Source organism: Cetorhinus maximus, chromosome 12 (genome assembly GCF_964194155.1).
Source record: "Cetorhinus maximus chromosome 12, sCetMax3.hap1.1, whole genome shotgun sequence".
NCBI classification, from domain to species: Eukaryota; Metazoa; Chordata; class Chondrichthyes; order Lamniformes; family Cetorhinidae; genus Cetorhinus; species Cetorhinus maximus.
The window spans coordinates 47,187,606-47,209,631 of NC_135890.1; the positions used below are offsets into that span (position 1 = coordinate 47,187,606).

Sequence of the window (22,026 nt, forward strand, 5' to 3'; positions counted from 1 at the left end):
GGTGGGGGCTAGTCAGGAAGTGGTGGGGGGAGGTCTCCTTAGCGTTTGGGGGTTTGGAAGGAAGTCCCGTGGGTGTCAGTCTGGGTTTTTACGATAGTTACCCAGAAATTAGAAGTGGTTTTAATCCTTCTAACTTTTTCTAGGTAACTACTGGTGCAACCCAGTCGGAACCATCTGAAGTTTGTGATTTAAATCGCAGTTTTGGATGATTCCCAGTGCAGAGCAACTGCCCAGGGGAAGTTTGCACTTCCTGGGAAATTGCCATGCAAACCATATCTGTGAACATCTGAAGAGAGGACAGCACAGCTTTGAGACACCGCCCCCACCCCACACCCCATCCCTTCCAAATATGGCGCTGGGGAGCTTGGAAGTTACGGCCCAATAGCTCTGTATGCTGGTTAAGCATTTGCAATTCAGATAGGAGGTCAGCTGCATCCCAATTCAAACTGGGAAATTTTGTGGGCATTTGGAAAATACGCCTCTGACCTTCCTTCTCTTATAGTACCCGGGACGAGTGTCCCCACAGCCACTTGCGCACACTTTTCCGAAGCTCCACCCATTATAAGCACAACCTTCTCTGGCCCAATTTTTTGTCCTTTTTTGTTTGACTCTCCCTTGCTCGCTATCGATCCAGCCCACACCCTGGTCACTTACCTGACTGAGCTAACCTGGTGCAGGTCCACTCAATGTGCTGTCCCACTCACAGAACTGACAGGCTATACACTGAAATCTCACCATAAGGGATCCATCTGCTTACCAGGTTTTTACCTGAATATTACCCTGGCACTGTGTCTTCAAAGGTTTGTTGCGCAGTCACCATGCTTCGATTTCAAAACTCTCCGACATTGTGACTCCACTGCAGTCTGATCAGAACATCAAGGGTCATCTCATGCCATGTACCACAACCTAAGGCTGTTCACCATGTCGTACCTGTACTTAATCTTGCCGCCATGCTTTTTGACCACTGCTGAACACCATGGGCTGAATTTTGTCGTCAGTGAGCAGGGGGCAGGGCCCGCTCGCCGACGCGTAAAATGATGCGGGATGACGTCGTGCGGAACCCCCGATTTCATCCCACCTCATTTAAATTTTCAGGAAGGCGGGGCACAGCCAAATCAGCTGTGCACCCGCCGACCTGTCAATGGCCAAATGAGGCCATTGACAGGATCATTAAAACAATTAAAGGACTTGCCCGTCCAACCTTAAGGTTGGCGGGTCGGCCAGGAGCCCCGGCGGCAAATAGAAAAAACATGAAACCTCATCCAGCAGCGGGATGAGGTTTCATGTAGGGTTTAAAAAAGTGTAATAAAGTTTTTGTGAAATTTATTAACATGTCCCATCTCGTATGACATTGTCACTTGAGGGGGACATGTTAAGGACTTTTTTTTTCTATTTTTAATGTGTATACAGCTGTCAGCAATCTCCCTGAGTCAGCACTTAGCCTCAGGGAGATGTGAGCTCTTTCGTGCGTATGCGCAAAAGAGCGTACTCTCGCTTTTGGGGAATCCCCACCCGCCCGCACAGGAAGCGCATAGTGCTTCCCACCGGGCGTCACATTGGGCGGGCCTTAAATGGCCCACCCACTTCAAATGGTGGTGGGGCCCGCTTCTCTGGTGGGGGTCAACTCCCTGCCCGCCGGGGATTGTGTCGGGCCCGCCCATCCGGCAGGCAGAAAATTCTGCCCTATGTTGTGTTTTTATAATGATATAAAGACACCAATCATTCATAAGGGATTGGGTAAGCATGTTGTAAGTTCATTTATTAAGACTAGGCACATGTGAACAGATATACATGGATATAAAGATTGAAGACATCGGAGCTGCAGAGCAGTGGTTGTGTAATCTGCTGAAAGCAAAAGTGAAACTAAAACTGGATGGCCTGACACACTCCCTTCTAGTGATGTCATGCTACAGTCCCGTAAATGCATATTACCAGAGTTTACTCCCATTATATTTCCTCTCTCTTTATCAATTTCTCGGTCATCCTTTGCTGATTTTTAAAACACTCCCAAACTTCAGACTTAATATTCTTATTGGCAACATTGCAAACCTTTTCTTTTAATCAAATGCTATCCTTAACTTCTACCAGTTAGCCATCATTATACCAGTATTCTAGCGGGGTTTTCATATATTCAGTGAGAAATATGAATTATTTCTTCAAATATTTGCCATTACCATCATACCTTCCATACTCACTCTCTCTCCATTTCACCCACTCCCCCTCCCCCACCCATTTCCACATCTTCATTTTCCCTCTTCCATTCTCCTGTTTCTCCCAAAGCCTAAAAACTTGGAAGCTTCAGCTCTTTGAGGTTTCTAAGCCTGGACGATGGTGAAGGCTACTCCAGCCAGACAACTGCAGACTTGGGACTTCAAAGAGCTGAAGTTAAAACTTGTTGCCATCTTGCTGACTTTTAAATTATGCCAAAGGATTTGGGCAACAAATAGTTAATGCATTCGGCTAAAATTCCCAACAAGACCTTTACGTTTTTCTTCTCTATCTCTTTTCTTTCTCCCTGTCCACAGTATGAATATGCCAAAGCTTGCTCACCAACAAAAAAAATCTTAGTTAGCAGATTACTTCTTTATAGAAATGCTGGACATGTATAAGCCTTGTCAGCGACATCCCAAAAATCTCAAAGTCTAATCTGTCTCACTCACTGGGCCAGCACATAGCCCATTGGTGTGTGTCACCCTTCCAATTGTCGGGAACAAAAGAATTACTAAATGGGTTTATTAATTCATAACTTTTTGTATTTTACTCATGTCTGCCAGACACAACCAGTGCGATGAAAGTGGAAGCACATGTATTTTCCAATTAGGCTGTGTTCTATGGAATGAAATCCACACCGCATGGAGTTCAAATACAGTAAATTAACTTGTTACAGACTTGGAAGTATGACAAGCCCCATCAATAAAACAACTAACTTCTACCAGAACAACCTTGATTTGTTATAGCTTAATTCTTTGAAGTGCCTTTAAACCGTAAAGCCACAGTTTGGGATAAATGGATGCTAAAGGAAGATTGGAGTTTGGGTTTTAAAAAAATGTTGCAAACCAGCCAATCTGTCATTATTCAGAGTAGCTGATGTTGGCTAACCCATTTATCTTTCTCTGAATAAAACCTAAATGTTGATCTGGAATGGACTACCTGAGAGTGTTAGGAAAGCAGATTCAATTGTAACTTTCAAAAGAGAATTGGATCTCTAAGGAAAAAACTGCAGAGCTATGTGGAAAGCAGGGGAGTGGGACTAATTGATAGTTCTTTTAATGATCCTCTCTCCTTGATGCATGGTTCCATGTTTGAGTATACTGCAAAACTAACAGAAGCTTCCTTTAGACCTGAATAATACAAACACGGACAAAGTTTATGGTTCAGCACAACTGATAAAGATTTATTGTCTTCTTTTGAGTAAATTCAAAACCATTACATTTTATATGATCAGTAAGACATTAATTCAGAATTGTTAATACAGCAATAAATCAAGATTTTGCAATTAATCATATGTACCAAGGAACATTTTCATAGTAAGAAATAACATTAGGTGGAGAACTTTTATTTGCGAAATGGCAAGACCACTAAGCTCAACACTGAACTTGAAATAATACAGTTCTGGATCAAACAGTAAGTCCAGTGACTGCCTTTTCCATGTTTACTGCATTCACTCACACTTATGAGCAACACATGCACATTCTTGCATGTCAATTACTTTGTGTTGTATCACAGTCCCATTCTGACATCTCAGCGGCACTAGCATGGGTGTCGATGCTGTTGCTGAACAGCAGGTGCATTCATTCTCCATGTCATCCTTCTCTATGGAGTAGGCAGTTTTACTTAGACAGTGCCCCTGAAAATAGAATGAGTCAGCATTTGGATAATGACAAAGTGAGTACTTTCATATCCTGAAAACAGCATCCAGTTCCATAAACAGTGTACTTTTTCTTTTTCTTGAGATGATATTTTAAAATTATTTAAGTGGCTACTGTGGTAGAGGGCATGGGAAATGCAGGAATAGGCAACTGTGGACTGTTTGCTATAAGGACTGCAATTCTGTGGAGAGTGAGATGTATGGTGAGTATAAAAAAGGAACATTCCTTTATGTAATTTAAAGTATAAGTTGCCTTCAAAAAGAAAATAGTATTTAGTCACTAGTGTTTTTAGTCATTTGTTACAGTAAAAGTTTTAAAACGTGAAATCTTGACATGTCATTCTCTCAGCTATTAACTGCAAGTTTGCATTTTTTAAGCTATCACTCTCTACAGGGCTCGTGACAATACGTATGAGTATCATGTCTCTCTAAAACAGGGCAACTAATTCCAAGTAGCCCTTTGTGTTCAGGTTGGCCTATCCCCTTATAATTTCACAGACAATTAAATATATTTAGAATGTAGTAACTGTTTTAATGTTGGGAACACAACAGCAAGGTTCTACAATAACAATGAGACAGATGATTAGATCATCTCTTTTAGTAATGCTGGCTGTGGGATAAATATAAATCTGGACATTGGAGAGATCTTCTGTTCTACATTGAATTGTATCATGGGTTCTTTTATGTCCATTTGAGAAGGAACACTTGGTCTAACATCTCAACCAAAAGGCAACACCTCCATCAATGCCAGTCAGGACTATGTATTCTACTGTGCTGGATTTCTGGCACATGTTTGTGTGTATGAAAGTGAGTGAGAACAGAAGGTTTTTCAAATAATTTGATCGAGCGCTGAATAGATCCAATTTTCCCATCTCATCGACCTTGTGCAGCATCCCTCTGTGGCAAGGTCTGGTAATGCTGTAAATGTCACACTTCTGTAGCCGTACCATGTCACCTTTATGGGCCTGAATAATCACCAAGTGAAATATGCAGCATAGTCACAAGTCTGCTGAGAATAGCACACTTGAGAGAGTTTTCATTAAAAATAAAGTCATATTACAAGGTTAAGTGGTGCTTATGATGCGACTTTGAGGGACTTTTAAGAATCCAGGCCTCGCTGCTGTGCAATAAGTCTTTCTTCTGTGACTTTCAGGTGTACATGTTCTGAATTGTATTAATGGGGTTTAAATAACTGCAGTGATTTTCCACTTAAGTTTTAATTCAAATTAATTTTAAAAAGTAGCAAGACTGTTTGGTTGCACACTAACAGATTTAAATTTATAATATATCCATGAAGTGCAAAGAAGTGTATATAAAATTACTGAAAATATTTGCATATAGTGCTAATGTATGTAGGTAAATGCATTCATCCCAGGCACCTTTTGTACGGATATGTTTGAAGGGAGCACTGAAATTAAGGTTGCCAAACCTTAACTCCAGGGTTATCCAAGAATTAATGATTAATTTCCAGGACAATGCTGCACACGATTTAGGAGAAAAATCATAGGGCCATTGAAAAAATATTGTGTTCCTTTTCAGTTCTTTTGAACGCTTTTATTTATTTTTTTATTATAGGACTGGAGATGGGGCGGCAGGTGGGTGGAAATGCTGTTGAACTTGGTGGGGCATTTGGAGGTGAGAGATCATGTAATGAAACTCTAGGATTGCGTTCACAACTGTCAATTCTATCTGAAACGGAGCTACAATACTGGCATGCAATTCACTGACACACACTTCCTTCGAACATGTGATTTTCCACTGGGAGGCCAGGATGGATAAATTTACCCTGTGTGATTCTAACGAATATATTTCAACTGTAGGTTTGCTCTGTGAGGTCCACTGTAAAGTAACTGACAACTACCCATAATAGTTAATACAATGTTTCAAAGGGTTGAATTTTGCCCAGTCACCAGGATTAATGTCGAAGAGAGGTTTTACTGCCTGGGCTGACATTATTGATGGTGCAAGGTTTCAAAAGCAGTAACCAGAAACAGATAGCCATGATGACAGATTGCAACACCCACTCTGGTCAGGAGCGACATCCTGAATAGCACCTAACTTTTTTTTTGATGATAATTATGATGCTATAAATCCATTCCTGATATATGGGTCATCTCCACAGTCAGAACTTTCACAATTGATAAATTCATCCTGAAGGTGTTACAGTGCACTGAAGCACAAACACACAGTGTCCTAGTGCAGTGGGACGTGGGTTGCAACCCTGACTCGAAGAAACTAATAGCCTTAGCCTCGTTACTGTGAGGACAGGCTGAGGTCTCCAACTGCAAGGCCACAGAAAGTGGACAAGAACCAATGGCTGGCTTGGGTTAGCATTTGCAGAAGAAGCAGTTCACCTAATCCTCCAGTTCCAATTAGTGTGTGGAAATGAAAAAGAACTGGACACTAACTAATCATATAGGAATATAGCACTAAAGCTAAAAGAACATGTATAAACAAACGGACTTAATAACTTTTCAATCCCTTTCAATTAAACCATCACTAGTGGAAAATGAACAGAATGTTCAAGCATTCAAAGTTAATTACTGATGGATTCAATTTATGGGAAAAAGGACATTCATTTATAATTCAAATGCTCTGCCCATTCATAATGCTGGAGAAATGTTTATTTTAAGTGGTTTAGTTTACTTCATGCATGCCAATTATTGTCGGGAACAGAAAAAAAATTGCCTACAAAAGAAAAACCCATTTTAAAGGATTTACACTAACAGGGGAAATGGAACTTGGGAGATCAGCTGGGTCAATTGATAATTCCTTTACTGCAATCTCTTTTCATGATCAGTAATTGTTTCCAACTTTCCTGGGATAGTCCCATTTCATGAGATTTTTCTTGGTATTCACTTTGTTCAACTGTGTCTGTGCAAATTAGCATGATTCCTCCACCTCATCCCAACTCCAACATTTTCATCTAGCTTGCCACTATTAAGTAGATGCACTTTGCCATTACATGCTTTACATGTGCTTCATGATGGTTTCTATTGAATACTATCTACGCAGCAACCACTTTCTTACTATACACACTGTATATACTTTACTGCTGCATGCATTCTTCTAAATACATTGCATGCACTTTGTCACTATACGCACAATACCACATGCATTGCATGCACCTTACTTTCATATGCATTGCATGCTCTTTGTCATTATACATACTGCATACACTTTCACGCATGGCTGATGGAATTCAATGTGGATAAATGTAAAGTGATGTACTTTGGGAGGAGTAATATGGAAGGACAGTGTACCATAAATGGTACTATTTTGAAAATTGTAGATGAGCAGAGAGACCTTGGCATCCATAAACATGAATCCTCAAAGGTGGCAGGGAAAGTTGATAAGGTGGTTAAAAAAGCATATAGGTTAATTGGGTGTATATGTAGAGGAATAGAATATAAAAACAAATGGGATCATGCTAGAACTTTATAATTCACTGGTTAGGCCTGGAAAATTGTGGACATTCCTGGGCTTCAGGCAAGATGTTAAGGCATTAGAAAGGGTATGGAGGAGGATTACCAGGTTGCTAGCAGGAGTGAGGGACTTCAGTTATGAGGAGAAATTTGAAAAGCTCAGACTGTTCACCCTGGGATGTACTTATTGACTGTGAATAAAGGAACTTTTCTTTAACAATTAAGATCCAAAGGTATAAGCTGCAACTTCATTTTACATCTTTAGCTGAATGGTAGCACATTTGCCTCTAAGCCAAATGGTTGTGCATTTGAGTCTCAATACAGACTTGAACTCATGATCTGGGCTGACACCTTAGGGCAGTAGGAAGGGGGTTCTGTATTGTTGGAGGTATCATCTTTCGGGTGAGCTGTTAAACAAAGGTGGGCATAAAATATCTATGATGAGCAGAGAATGCTCCTGGAATCTTGGCCAACATTCATCCCTCAGCCATTACTATCAAAAACATATTAACTGAGTATGTATCTCATTGTTGTTTGTGGGATCTTGTGTATAGCTGGGCTGCTGTGTTTGCTACAGAAACAGTGACTGGCTCTGAAAATCTGAAAGACACCAAGTAAATGGAAATCCTCCTTCACCAAACTATTATCCACAGCTTATACAATTTTATCTCATTGACATTGGCTTCATCTTATTGTTACCTCTGCAGCTGGCTTTATCTGTACATTTATCAAGAGTGGAAATTTAAACAGAGATCACTTCCAATCTGAGTACTATGGAAGTTTTATCACATCACTCTTTCACTTGTGAGTTACATCATCATAATGAGAATAATTTTCTGACTTTTGTGCCCAAACTCCTCCACAGAATGGTGTGCCATTCAAGGGCTCCTGAAATGGCAGTCCCATTAGGAGTAAACTGCCCTCATTGCTCTGGCAGCCTCTGAAAGCTGGAAGGCCTGGCTATTTTGTGCATGCAAAGGGAGAAAGTCAATCATTTTGTTTGTTCATGTTTGGAAGCCAGTTCTAGGTCTTTAAACAATAGACATCAATTTAAACATGTATTAGCCAGGAAATCGCTGAGCATTGCACATCAGATCTTTTTGGGAGGCCTCCAGGCAGATGAAATCAGCTGAGCAATTCAACGTATTAAATGTAGGGAAAGGGGGACCGATGTTTACCTAAAGGCCAAAATAGCCAGAGGTTCAGCGAGATATGTCATACAGTTTGCAGAAAAGCTGTTACAACCAAGTTTGTGCATAAACTGGGGATTTTGCATTGTATATTATTTTATGCGTCTATTACCTGACAACCTTTATTTTTAATGGAATAATTGTATCTCAGAACTATTTATTTCTGTAATGTGATTCATATTAAAATGAAAAGTGAGGTGTAACACAGTGTGTAAAATAAATTATAGCAATACCAATTAAGAAGAAGAAAAAATAGGGTTAAACACTTAACAAAAAAGGAAGAAAATTTGACTTCTCAACATAGACAGGAGGTTAGACCCAATGGTCATAACATAGATGATAGACTTGACTGACACAACAAGAAAAGTCTCTATAAAGGTGTTGGCTTTGCACTTCTATGACATGTTTATTGTGGGAGAAGGTACGAGAGGTCAAGCCGTTCCCCAGAGGGATGGATGGAGGCTGACATTTGTTGGGCAGCTGTGTCTCACCTTAGTTAAGAATGTAGCAATGCTGCCTACCCATTCCCATTGTCTGATATTCCACTGGGATGTGAAAAGATGTAATACAGAGGAAAATAATTAATAAAAACACTAGTAAATGATCTTGAAGTGTAAGTAGTACCTCACAATAATGCATGTTAAAATCTCCCTCAGTCATACAGTCATCAATCCTAATGTGTTTAATTACTCCAGTTATCTTTTTACACTGCTGTGACGTGTACTTGCCTGAAAGGAAAAACATTAGACAGTTTAGAAATGTTCATGTCACAGAGTTTATTAGTTAAATAAAGTCGTTTCATATTTGCCAAGTCATGGGGTGAAAATTTGAGGAAACCCACTGCACCAGTGGAAACATGGCTCAACTCCACCTGTCCTCACTGAAAGTATTTCAAATATTTGGTGCAAGGTTATTATTATGTTCGAGGTGGGCAGCCCATGCCTGTAAAGGCACATCACAAGTGCCCACTACAACAATGATCAGGAAGATTGGAGTATTGTCATACCACTGCCATGGTGAATCACAGGCCCAGGAACAGCTAAAGAGAAAGAGCAGCAAAAGTTGTTTTAAATGTGGCCATCTTGGAAAGGCAAGCAGTTCCACCTGGAATGGAATAAGCTTGGCTTTGGTGCTTTTTGCAGCAGTAGCAAGACTCTCAAGACACTCATGTCAGCTCTCAGTTGACAAGAGTTCTGAAGAGACCTTATCAGAGCTTTTTGAGTGGAAAACCTGATGTATCCCAGGAACCCCCCCCAGGCACTTCTGCTTAGTGCTGGAGGGGTGGAAGACTTGTCGTTTCCCCATGACTGACAGTTGTGTGCTCTGTGCACTGGGAAGTATCCCAGCAGAATCAGTTCTGCTCCAAAGCTTCTTTTCCACCTTCCCAGAATGGTGCAGAAAAGAAACAGGTCTATCAGTCTATGAAGTTTGCATTAGAGACTTACTCCACATGCGCATCATGGGCAATCCCACTTTCTTGTTTGCTGTCCCATACCCTTGAATATTTCTCTTTAACAGCTGGCTTTATGTTAAAAATATTTATTGATCCAGCTTAAACTATAGTTTGGGGCAGAAAACGTTATATTCTAACCGCCTCCTACGTAAAAGAGATCTTTTCTAATCTCCTGTTTAATTCTTTTCATGATTTTCTTGACTTTGTGCCCACTTTTTATTAAGTTGCTATGTAGCAAAAACAAACCAGCAACATTTGCCTTAATATAACTCTTCATAATTTTGAAGACCACAATAAGATTAACCTTTAACTTCCTCCATTCTAGTGTGTAAAGCTCTAACTTTTCACTTCTCTTTTCATAACAGTGACTACCCCATTCCTTAATCCGCCCATAAATTGGATTGGATTTTTATTCCTGAATTGCACCGCCTGCTCAATATCTTTAAGTGCAAAACTTAAAACAACATGGCATTATTGGTACAGATACAGGGTACGGTCACTCACAGGTGAAGCAGCAGGAATTATCCACACGTATAATTTCACCCTGCAGCTCAAGAGAAGGGAGAAATGTGTGAGTTAATGTTCATTTTAATATTCAAACAAACTTTTGCTCATTTACAAGTTGCAAAATTAAATCAACTAACTTTATCTGGAGAGTATTGCCTCTGCTCTTGTAACATAATCAAAAATGCTCTCTGCACATACTCTAAAAATCACATCACAAGTACAATTAATTGATGTCCTTATGCACAGTGCACTGCTTATATTGGAAAGAAACAATATTAGGTACAAAGATCCTGGCGTTAGATGCTTTCACTGCTGAAAGGTCCTTTTTTTTTACTTGTTCATAGGAAGTGGGCATCACTGGCTGGGCCAGCCCTTATTGCCCATCCCTAATTGGCCTTGAGAAGGTGGTGGTGAGCTGCCTTCTTGAGCCGCTGCAGTCCATGTGTTGTAGGTGCACCCACAGCACTGTGAGGAAAGGAGTTCCAGGATTTTGACCCAGTGATAGTGAAGGAACGGTGATATAGTTCCAAGTCAGGGTAGTGTGTGGCTTGGAGGGAGCTTGCAGGTGGTGGTGTTCCCATGCATCTGCTGCTAAGCGGTAGAGAATGCGGGTTTGGAAGGTGCTGTCAAAGGAGCCTTGGTGAGTTGCTGCAGCGCATCTTGTAGATGGCACACATTGCTGCTACTTGCATCTGTGGTGGAGGTGTTGGATGGGGTGCCAATCAAGCGGGCTGCTTTGTCCTGGATGGTGTCAAGCTTCTTGAGTGTTGTTGGAGCTGTACTCATCCAGGCAAGGGGAGAGTATTCCATCATACTCCTGACTTGTGCCTTGTAGATGGTGGGCAGGCTTTGGGGAGGCAGAAGGCGAGTTATTCACCATAGGATTCCTAACCTCTGACTTGTTCTTGTAGCCACTGTATTTATATGGTTAGTCCAGTTCAGTTTTTGGTCAATGGTAATCTCCAGGATGTTGATAGCGGGGGATTCAGCAATGGTTGTGCCATTGAATGTCATGGGGAGATGGTTAGATTCTCTCTTGTTGGAGATTATCATTGTCTGGCACTTGTGTGGCACGATTGTTGCTTGCTACTTATCAGCACAAGACTGAATATTACCCAAGTCCTGCTGCATTTGGACATGGACTGCTTCAATATCTGAGGAGTCACAAATGGTGCTGAGCATTGTGCAATCATCAGCGAACATCCCCACTTAAACAGTTGAAGATGGTTGGGTCTAGGACACTACCCTGAGGAACTCCTGCAGTGATATCCTGGGACTGAGATGATTGACCTCCAACAACCACAACCATCTTCCTTTGCATTAGGCATGACTCCAGCCAGTGGAGATTTTTCCCCCTGATTCCCATTGACTCGAGTTTTGCTAGGGCTCCTTGGTGCCACACTTGTCAAATGCTGTCTTGATGTCAAGGGCAATCACTCTCACCTCACCTCTGGTGTTTGGCTATTTTTCTATTTTTGGACCAAGGCTGTAATGAGGTCAGAAGCTGAGTGACTCTGGCAGAACCCAAACTGAGCATCAGTGAACGGGTTATTGCTCAGTAAATGCCACTGTTGATGACACCTTCTGTCACTTTGCTGATAATCGAGAGTAGACCAATGGGGTGGTAATTGGATGGGTTAGATTTGTCCTCCTTTTTGAGTACAGGACATACCTGGGCAATTTTCCACATTTCCAGCATTGTAGCTGCACTGGAACAGTTTGGCTAGGGGCATGGCAGGTTCTGGAGCACAAGTCTTCAGTACTAATGCTAGAATGCTGTCAGGGCCCATAGCCTTTGCACTATCCAGTGCCTTCAGCCATTTCTTGATATCATGTGGAGTAAATTGAATTGGCTGAAGACTGGCATCTGTGAAGCTGGGGACTTCAGGAGGAGGCTGAAATGGATTTGGCACTTGTAGTTAAAGATGGCTACAAATGCTTCAGCCTTATCTTTTGCCCTGATGTGCTGGACTCCTCCATCATTGAGGAGGGGGATATATGTAGAGTCTCCTCTTCTAGTTAGTTCTTTAATTGTCCACCACAATTCACGACAGGATGTGGCAGGACTGCAGAGCTTAGATCTGCTCCATTGGTTGTGGAATCGCTTGGCTCTGTCTACCGCTTGCTGCTTCTGCTGTTTGGTATGCAAGTAGTCCTGAGTTGTAACTTCACCAGGTTGATACCTCATTTTTAGGTAAGCCTGGTGCTGCTCCTGGCATGCCCTCCTCCACCCTTCATTGAACCAGGGTTGATCCCCTGGCTTGATGGTAATGGTAGAGTAGGGGATATACCAGACCATGAGGTTACAGATTGTGGTTGTATCCAATTTTGCTGCTGCTGATGGTCCACAGTGCTTCATGGTGCCCAGTTTTGAGTTGCTAGATCTGTTTGAAATCTATCCCATTTGCACAATGGTTATGCCACACAACGCAATGGAGGGTGTCCTCAATATGAAGACGGGACTTCATCTCCACAAGGACTGCGCAGTGGTCACTCCTACCAATACTGTCTGCGACAGGTAGATTGGTAAGGATGAGGCCAAGTAGGTTTTACCCTCTTGTGGCTCCCTCACCACCTGCCGTTCAAAGCTCGGCCAGCTTGGTCAATGCTACCAAACCACTTTTGGTGAAGGACATTGAAGTCTCCCACCCAGGATACATTCTGTGCCCTTGCCACCCTCAGTGCTTCCTCGAAATGGTAGGACTACTGATTCATCAGGTGAGGGGGCATGGTAAGTGGCAATCAGCAGGGAGTTTCCTTGCCATGTTTGGCCTGATGTGATGAGACGTCATGGGGTCTGGAACTGATGTTGAGGACTCACAGGGCAACTCCTCCCAACTGTATACCACTGTGCCACACCTCTGCTGGGTCTGTCCTGCTAGTGGGACAAGACATTCCCAGGGATGATGATGGTGGTGTCTGTGACATTATCTGTAAGGTATGATTCCGTGAGGATGTCTATGTCAGGCTGTTGCTTGACTAGTCTGTGTGACAGCTCTCCCAATTTTGGCACTAGCCCCCAGATGTTAGTAAGGAGGACTTTGCAGGGTTGACAGGGGTGGGTGTGCCGTTGTTTCCAGTGTCTAGGTCGAAGCCGGGTGGTCCATTCGGCCACGTTCCTTTTTTAGGACTGAGGCTGGAAATCCTTCAGGCCAATATCCCTACAAAAAGACTGGGAAAGGTGTGCTGGTGATCTCACAAGCATTTACAAGGTTCACTGGGTGGTCACCTCACTTGCTTGGGGCCAATAGGCATCTGGTGGTTGCTCTTGGATGCCCAGCTGCCCAAAGAGCCTGGGAATCCTTTTGGATGATGTTCCTCTTTGGGGATGTTTAGTGTCACTATTTTCCTCAAACCAAAATTCTGCAGGCCATCAGCTTCAACCCCTATGTAAGTTGCAGGGGTTGTGGGAGAGGGGAGGAGGAGAGGGAATAAATGTTTACATCTAATGAATTTTCTGGGGTCCAGGACACAGCCTAGGGCTGGACCCCAGAGGTGACACCAATGAAGAGGCATTTCAGCCATGCCTCCATGAAGCTGAGGTTATCAGAACACCTGCTCGCCTGTAAGGAGTGGGGTGAAAACTGCACTCCTTCCTCAGCTCTGCAGGCTTTCTCAGTGCAGGCCTAATCTGGCATTTTCATGTCCCAAACTACTTTCTGGCCCTTGTGTCGGCTTCCGGCCAGTCAGTGTTGGGACGGATGGATGCTGTGAAGCCTGAGAAATGTCAACCCTGTTACCTGGATGGTCACTGGCGGACAATCCAGAGCAGAGACTACATTAAGATCAACAAATTACACCTGAAACTGAAGACGTAACCACATTTCAGAGGTTTATCCTTTCCCAACAGCACATGGTCCTTTTTCTAATTTAATGAAATTAACAACACAGCGTCCATATAAAATTAATCTGAGTTAAGTCCAAAGGAAGAATATAAATAGAATAAAAGCAAAAAAATTTCTCTGCTCCTCTCACCCACTCTAACCTGTCTCTCTCTGAACTTGCTGCACTCCGTTCTCTCAGGTCCAACCCTGACATTGTCATCAAACCGGCTGACAAGGGTGGTGCTGTTGTTGTCTGGCGCACTGACCTCTACCTCGCAGATGCTGAGTGTCAACTCGCAGACACTTCCTCCTACCTCCCCCTGGACCATGACCCCACCACTGAACATCAAGCCATTGTTTCCAGGACTGTTACTGACCTCATCTCCTCTGGAGATCTTCCTTCCACAGCTTCCAACCTCATAGTCTCCCAACCTCAGAGGGCCCGCTTCTACCTCCTACCCAAAATCCACAAACAGGACTCCTGGCAGACCAATCATGTCAGCCTGTTCCTGCCCCATGGAACTCATTTCTTGCTAACTTGACTCCATTCTCTCTCCCCTTGTCCAGTCCCTTTCCACCTACATCCGCGGTTCCTCTGACACCCTACATCATATCAACAATTTCCAGTTCCCTGGCCCCAACCGCCTCCTCTTCACCATGGACGTCCAATTCCTCTGCACCTCCATCCCCCACCAGGATGGTCTGAGGGCTCTCCGCTTCTTCCTCAAACAGAGTCCCGAACAATCCCCATCCACCACTAATCTCCTCTGTCTGGCTGAACATGTTCTCTCACTGAACAATTTCTCCTTAAACTCCTCTCACTTCCTCCAAATAAAAGGTGTGGCTATGGGTACCTGCATGGGCCCCAGTTATGCCTGTCTCTTTATGGGGTATGTGGAACATTCCTTGTTCCAGTCCTACTCTGGCCCCCTCCCACAGCTCTTTCTCCGGTATATCAATGATTACTTCAATGCTGCTTCATGCTCTCGCCTGGACCTGGAAAAATTTATTAATTTTGCTTCCAATTTCCACCCCTCCATCATTTTCACATTGTCCATCTCTGACACTTCCCTTCCCTTCCTTGACCTCTCTGTCTCAATTTCTGGTGATAGACTGTCCACCAATATCCATTACAAGCCTACCGACTCCCACAGCTACCTTGACTACAGCTCCTCACACCCCACTTCCTGTAAGGACTCCATCCCATTCTCTCAGTTCCTTCGCCTCCGTCGCATCTGTTCTGATGATGCCACTTTCAAAAACAGTTCCTCTGACATGTCTTCCTTCTTCCTTAACTGAGGTTTTCCACCTACGGTGGTTGACAGGGCCCTCAACCGTGTCCGGCCCATCTCCCGCGCATCCGCCCTCACACCTTCCTCTCCCTCCCAGAACCATGACAGGGTCCCCCTTGTCCTCACTTATCACCCCATCATCCTCTGCATTCAAAGGATCATCCTCCGCCATTTCCACCAACTCCAGCATGATGCCACCACCAAACACATCTTCCCATCCCCACCCCCCCGGCGGCATTCCGGCGGGATCATTCCCTCCGGGACACCCTGGTCCACTCCTCCATCACCCCCTACACCTCAAACCCCTCCCACGGCACTTTCCCATGCAACCGCAGAAGTTGCAACACCTGCCCCTTTACTTCCCCTCTCCTCACCGTCCAAGGGCCCAAACACTCCTTTCAAGTGAAGCAGCAATTCACTTGCACGTCCCTCAATTTAGTCTACTGCATTCACTGCTCCCAATGCGGTTTCCTCTACATTGGAGAGACCGCTTTGCGGAACACCTTCGGTCTGTCCGTAAGCATGACCCAGACCTCCCTGTTGCTTGCTATTTTAACACTCCACTCTGCTCTCATGCCCACATGTCCGTCCTTGGCCTGCTGCAATGTTCCAGTGAAGCTCAACGCAAACTGGAGGAACAGCACCTCATCTTCCGACTAGGCACTTTACAGCCATCCAGACTGAATATTGAGTTTAACAACTTTAGATCATGAACTCCCTCCTCCATCCCCACCCCCTTTCCGATCCCCCTTTGTTCCAATAATTTATACAGATTTTTCTTTTCCCACCTTTTTCCATTATTTTTAAATGTATTTCCATCCATTGTTTTATCTCTACCTTTCAGCCTATATTGATCCCTTCCCCCCACCCCACCCCCACTAGAGCTATCTGTATCTTGCTCATTCTGCTTTCTACCCTTAATGTCACCTATTAGCGCATTTCTTAGCTAATGTCACCACCATCAACACCTCTTTGTCCTTTTGTCTATGACCATCTTTTGGCTATCTCCACCTATCGCTGGCCCTCTATCCAGCTCTACCTGTCCCACCCCCCCTTAAACCAGCTTATATTTCACCTCTCTTCCATTTTTCCTTAGTTCTGATGAAGGGTCATACGGACTCGAAACGTTAACTGTGTTCCTTTCCACAGATGCTGTCAGACCTGCTGAGTTTTTCCAGGTATTTCTATTTTTGTTTTTGTTCTGAATATAAATAGAATGTTTTGCTAGGAGGCCAAATTAATAAATGTGGAAGGATTAAAGCTCATGTTGGGAAGCTGTTCTTCACACTAAGGGCGGGATTTTCTGCACCCGGCCGTCACCACAATCTTCCGGTTCCACCGCAAGTCAATGGTCTTCTGGTGGGGGCACCGCCTTCGCCCGCAGCAGGTCCCACCTATGACAGGGCCGGAAAATCCCGGCCTAAGTGTTGACAATGTCGCAGTGTGGAATCAACTTTCAGACAGGATACTGGAGATTAAAACCTTAGGATCGTGTGACAAATCATTGTGGCATTGCTCTGGATGAATGAGCTAAGATGGTCAAAGTGACCTTCTTCAGTTGTGCTTATTTGGTGGCCTTGTGAGCTACCAACAACACTTACCATTAAACAATTTTCAGCCTGAAGTATTCCAGTTTAACTTAACAGAAGCCTATCATTTGAAGAAATTGAGCTCTTACCCCTCCAGATTTACATTCTTCCTTGTCAAACGGAGTACACAGTGTGGTTCGCTTTTCTGTGGAAAACTCCCCTCTTTCATTTACTTTACATCTGTATGAGTCACAGTTATCTTGCTTACTTTCATCTGCCTGTTCAAACAAATGCTCCTTTTATTATACATATTTATTTAAAACCTGCTAATAAAACTACTAAGGCTTACAAATAATACGTCACAAGGATGTGTTACTGTAAATAAGAATTTGTTTTTCAAATAATTTTATTTAATCATTGAATGTTAATGATAATATTAATACGGCTAAAGGTACAGGAGATGATTAGGAAGGCAAAGGGAATGTTGTTGTTTATTGCAGGGGGAATAGAATATATAAGTAGCGATGTTTTGCTGCAGTTCTACAGAGCGTTGGTGAGACAACATCTGGAGTACTGTGTATAGTTTTAGTCTCCTTATTTAAGAAAGGACATAATTGCATTAGTAGCAGTTCAGAGAAGGTTCACTCAACTGATGCTTGGGATGGGGTGGGTGCGGGGTTATCTAATGAAGAAAGGTTGGACAGGCTGGGCCTCTATCCATTAGAGTTTAAGGCCTGAATTTTTCAGTCGGCATGCAGGGGTGGGCCCAACACGCTGGCGCGTAAAATGATGCGCGATGATGTCGGGCGTGCATCCTGACGTCACCGCGCTCTCTCGCGATGTTTTGTTCAGTGGGCAGACGCCGGAGTCGTATACACGCCCGCCAATATTTAAACGGCCTATTAAAGCCATTAAGGAAGTAATTAATGTAATTGTTTACACTGCCCGTCCAGCCTTAACGTTGGCGGCAGGCGAAAAGGCCAAGCGGCCTTCACGTTTTTTAGGAAACCCCATCCACGAACGGGATGAGGTTTCCTAAAGCTTTTAAGAATCAAATAAAAAAGTTTTCTGAAATTTAAGAACATATCCCATCTCATGTGACACAGTCACACGAAGGTACATGTTCAATTAAATTCTTATTCCATTTATTTACTTATTTCAATAGCGATTCAATCTCCCTGAGGCAGCCCCATGTCTCAGGGAGATTGAAGCGCTCTTTCGTATGCATGCGCGAAAGAGCACTGGCCCCGGCTCTCCCTCCTCCCCCTGCCCGCACAGGTAGCGCTGAGCGCTACGGCTTGTGTCTTACGCTGGGCGGGCCTTAACTGGCCTGCCCGCGTAAAATGGCAGTGCGGAGTCGATCGTGGGCGGCGGTCGGCTCTGTGACTGTCCCCACCCATTCCCGCTGAGCCTGCCCGCCAACTGAAAATTTCAAGACCTAAAAGATTGAGAGGTGATCTGATTAAAACACTTAAGATCCTGAGGGGACTTGGCAGGATGGATGCTGAAAGGATGTTTTCCCCCTGTGGAAGGGACCAGAACTAGGGGACACATAAAAATAAGGGCTTTCCCATTGTCCTAATTTGTATGTTTGTAATCCTGTGGTCCTATCTTAAATGAATTACTATGGTATAAAAAAGGAAGAGAAGCAGAAAGAGAGAAAAAGAGGAATAAAGATCTTATAATTTTATAGAGCTTTTCAAGATGTCCCAAAATAACTAAGTACTTTACAAAATATAGTTCACAACACTAATATCAAAATGTTTGTTTTTGATGCTCTCTGTTCATTAAACATAAAATGCCTGCAGCAGTCAAAATGAAAAGTATATTAATTCAATATATTAATTCCATTGTTTCATTGCAACTCATAAGAAACGTAAAAGCCTAAGGTCCTACAAGTAGCAATGAGATAAATGAGTAGTGAGTTTGTTTTTAGTGAAGTTGGCAGGGAGATAAATATTGGCTAGGACATCAAGTGAACATTCCAGTCTTCTTCAAATGGTGTCATGGGATTTCTTTACATCCACAAGAGAAAGTAGACCAAGTAAAAACTTGACTTACAATCTAATTTAAAAGATAGCATCATTGCCTAAGTTATTGAACTTAAGAATGATAGCTCAAATCTCCAGAGTAGGACTTGAACCCACAGTCTACTGACTCATTGCTGTATGTGCTACCACTGAGCCAAAGATGGTATCGTAGACTTATGGTGAGAAGTTTGCTGCACTAAATATCTAAATCACATTCACAGATACTAACCTTTAACATAATCAGTGTCCCATTCTCCAGACTGATAATGCACCTTGTAGCCAGACATGTTCCACAACAAGAACCTTTTTCTTTCTTCACTATGTACCCCTGCAACAAAGAGCAAAATACAGGGTCTGAACACATTAGAGAATTTTTCTTTGGAATGTCACTGCTGAAGTTCAAGGCCATATTGCACGTCATATTTACCAATATTACTGACTGAAAGCTGTGGCCATTGTTCTCATTAATTACCATATTTCAGCTTATCCCTTATACTATATTTAGTTTAAGCTACAAAGGTAAAGTGAAAGGACAAATCTTTGTGAATAAAGTAGTATTGATGTAAAACTGGAATAGCACCCAAACATTTTAAAGCATAACAGGGTCTGTATTTACCTCAGCTTGAAAATAGGTAAAATGTCCGATTTTCTGTACACATTAGGATGTGCTAAATGGCTGCATGGTTTTCAAATCTGTACTTATTGCAAATGTGATTTTGCTGGCATGAATCAAACCAAAGCAGCTGATCATAAAATATCTGTAATGATAATCCTTTAACATTTCACTGTTTTAAAGAATAAAACTATCATTTGGGCTGTGAATTGAGCACAATGGCCTTAATTGCCAATGTGTGCTCCAATCGCACAAAGCACTATGGAGTATTAACTCAATTTTTTTTTTCTTCATTTTTTCATGGAATGTGGGTGTCATCAGCAAAGCCAGTATTTGCTGCCCATCCCTGATCACCGTTGAACTGAGAGCAGTTAGAGTCAACCACATTACTGTGGATTTGGAGTCAGATGTAGTCCAGACAAGGTAAGGACGGCAGATTTGCTTCCCTAAAGGACATTAGTGAACCAGATGAGTTTTTACAACAATTGATAATAGCTGTCATGATTACCATTACTGAGACGAGCTATATATTCCAGATTTATTAATTAAATTTAAATTCCACTAGCTGCCGTTTGAACTCAAGCCCCCAAAGCATTAGTTGGGCCTCTGGCTCACTAGTCCAGTGACATTACCACTATAGCACCATTTACCCCACAAAATAGGCCCCTGAAATCCTTTGCTTGTATCAACTTGCTCAGTTACTGATATAGAAAAGTCTTCATATTGTTCGTATTGTAAGGGTGTAAGTACGATTTGGAGTAAAACCGACAGAAAGATTTTTCTGGACTTTTGCAATGTAACCAAGGTGAGGATTGAAACAGATTTATTCAGATTTGTTATAATATGTTCCATTGAGATGTGACCTCCTAAAATGTATTCAAATATATTTGTAGTCACTCTTTCAACATGTATCATGTTTCAATGTTCTTTTGACACTTTGGTTAGTCTCCCATTCATCTCACTGTACAGCAAGATCTGTTCTAAAGGGCATCTGTTCTTAGAGGTCGTTTAGCATGAGTTCAGTATTAAACTGATAAGTAGCTTTGAATTTGCTTCTGGGAGATCATCTGCCTGTAACGAACACCTCAAAACCATATCAAAAGTGGCAGTTGTAAACTTTTCTCTTATTTATTGATAACGACCTAAACGAGCATCAAAGTTAGAAGATTAATAAACAATCCAACAAGTGAGAATAATGCTTGAAGAAAATTGTTCATTCCATAGCACAGCATTTCTCTCGCCAGGAAGTGTTTCATATAATCAGGATTGTTTAAAGCACATTCAAAGATAAGCAGCAATCTCCTTGACAGTTTCAATATGTTTGCTAATAATTTGAACACCAAATATGATGTATTTTTTAAAAATAAATGCACTTTCACAGAAGTGAGAAACTGAAGGGGTCAGACATTCATGTGCTGCTGCATTGAAGAGTTAGACTAACCTATCTGATATCAATAATTATTTGATAACTGTTTAACTAACTCAAAATTTTGAACTACCATAAATTACGGTGTATAAGTCAATGCGGCAGATAAGATTACACAATTTTTCCAACCCCAAAAATCATGTTTTTGCATGTACTCAGCATATAAGTCAACCCACTTTTCAGCCACACCACACTTTGCTTGCATTAGTAGTGAGCCTCATTTTTTCTCACCGCAAATGCATATTTAACTTACCATTACCTTATTCCTAGGTATAAGGGATCAAGCAGGCAATACAGCTGAATTGTGAAACTGCATGGGAATTTAAAACACCCCCACTCTTTGTACTAGAGGCAAATTACATTTCAAAATGTAATGCCCATGCCCATGTCGGCATTTCGCTCTTATATTTGGCAAATACATTGACCCCTGTTTTCAGATGGATTTTTTAAAGCTTCAAAGTTCAATTTATATGCCGATATCTATGGTAGGTTTCTACATCCCCACAACCACTCCCTTAGGCAATGTAAAACTGTGTCAAAGTTGGGTGATGTCATGACACAGTTAATGAAAATTAACAGCTGACGAGGTATCTTACATCAGGGCAAGCTTTGCAACGCACTGTTCTACACTGGAGTGAATGTGAGTTTGTCAATTTGTCTGCTTCTTCTAAGCAATGACAATCGGTGCAGTCATCTATCTTCACAGAGTCTCCTGCCTAGGAAAAACAAAAGAAGTGAATTCATTTTCAATATTCAATGAATATCCCATAGTGTATTGAGACATAGGTGCATGTCATACTGGTAGTTTAAGGTGCATCACTGATTTTGCTTCCAAACCTAATCAGGATGGTTGATTTATGTATGTATAT

The 22,026-nt window shown here is 42.4% G+C and overlaps 1 protein-coding gene across 1 annotated transcript in view; it reads right to left on the reverse strand.

The window, feature by feature from the left end:
* Nucleotides 1-3,366: 3,366 nt before the first annotated feature.
* Nucleotides 3,367-22,026, reverse strand: part of vwf (von Willebrand factor) — a 119,283-nt gene continuing 100,623 nt past the window's right edge. Inside the window, exons 47-52 of the mRNA XM_078553539.1 lie at nucleotides 21,754-21,873; nucleotides 19,348-19,446; nucleotides 17,238-17,366; nucleotides 10,441-10,480; nucleotides 9,108-9,211; nucleotides 3,367-3,847 (exon numbers count right to left, since the gene is read on the reverse strand). Of these exons, the coding sequence (XP_078409665.1) occupies nucleotides 3,662-3,847; nucleotides 9,108-9,211; nucleotides 10,441-10,480; nucleotides 17,238-17,366; nucleotides 19,348-19,446; nucleotides 21,754-21,873 (678 nt within the window). The 3' untranslated portion in view covers nucleotides 3,367-3,661. The remainder of the gene's footprint in view (nucleotides 3,848-9,107; nucleotides 9,212-10,440; nucleotides 10,481-17,237; nucleotides 17,367-19,347; nucleotides 19,447-21,753; nucleotides 21,874-22,026) is intronic.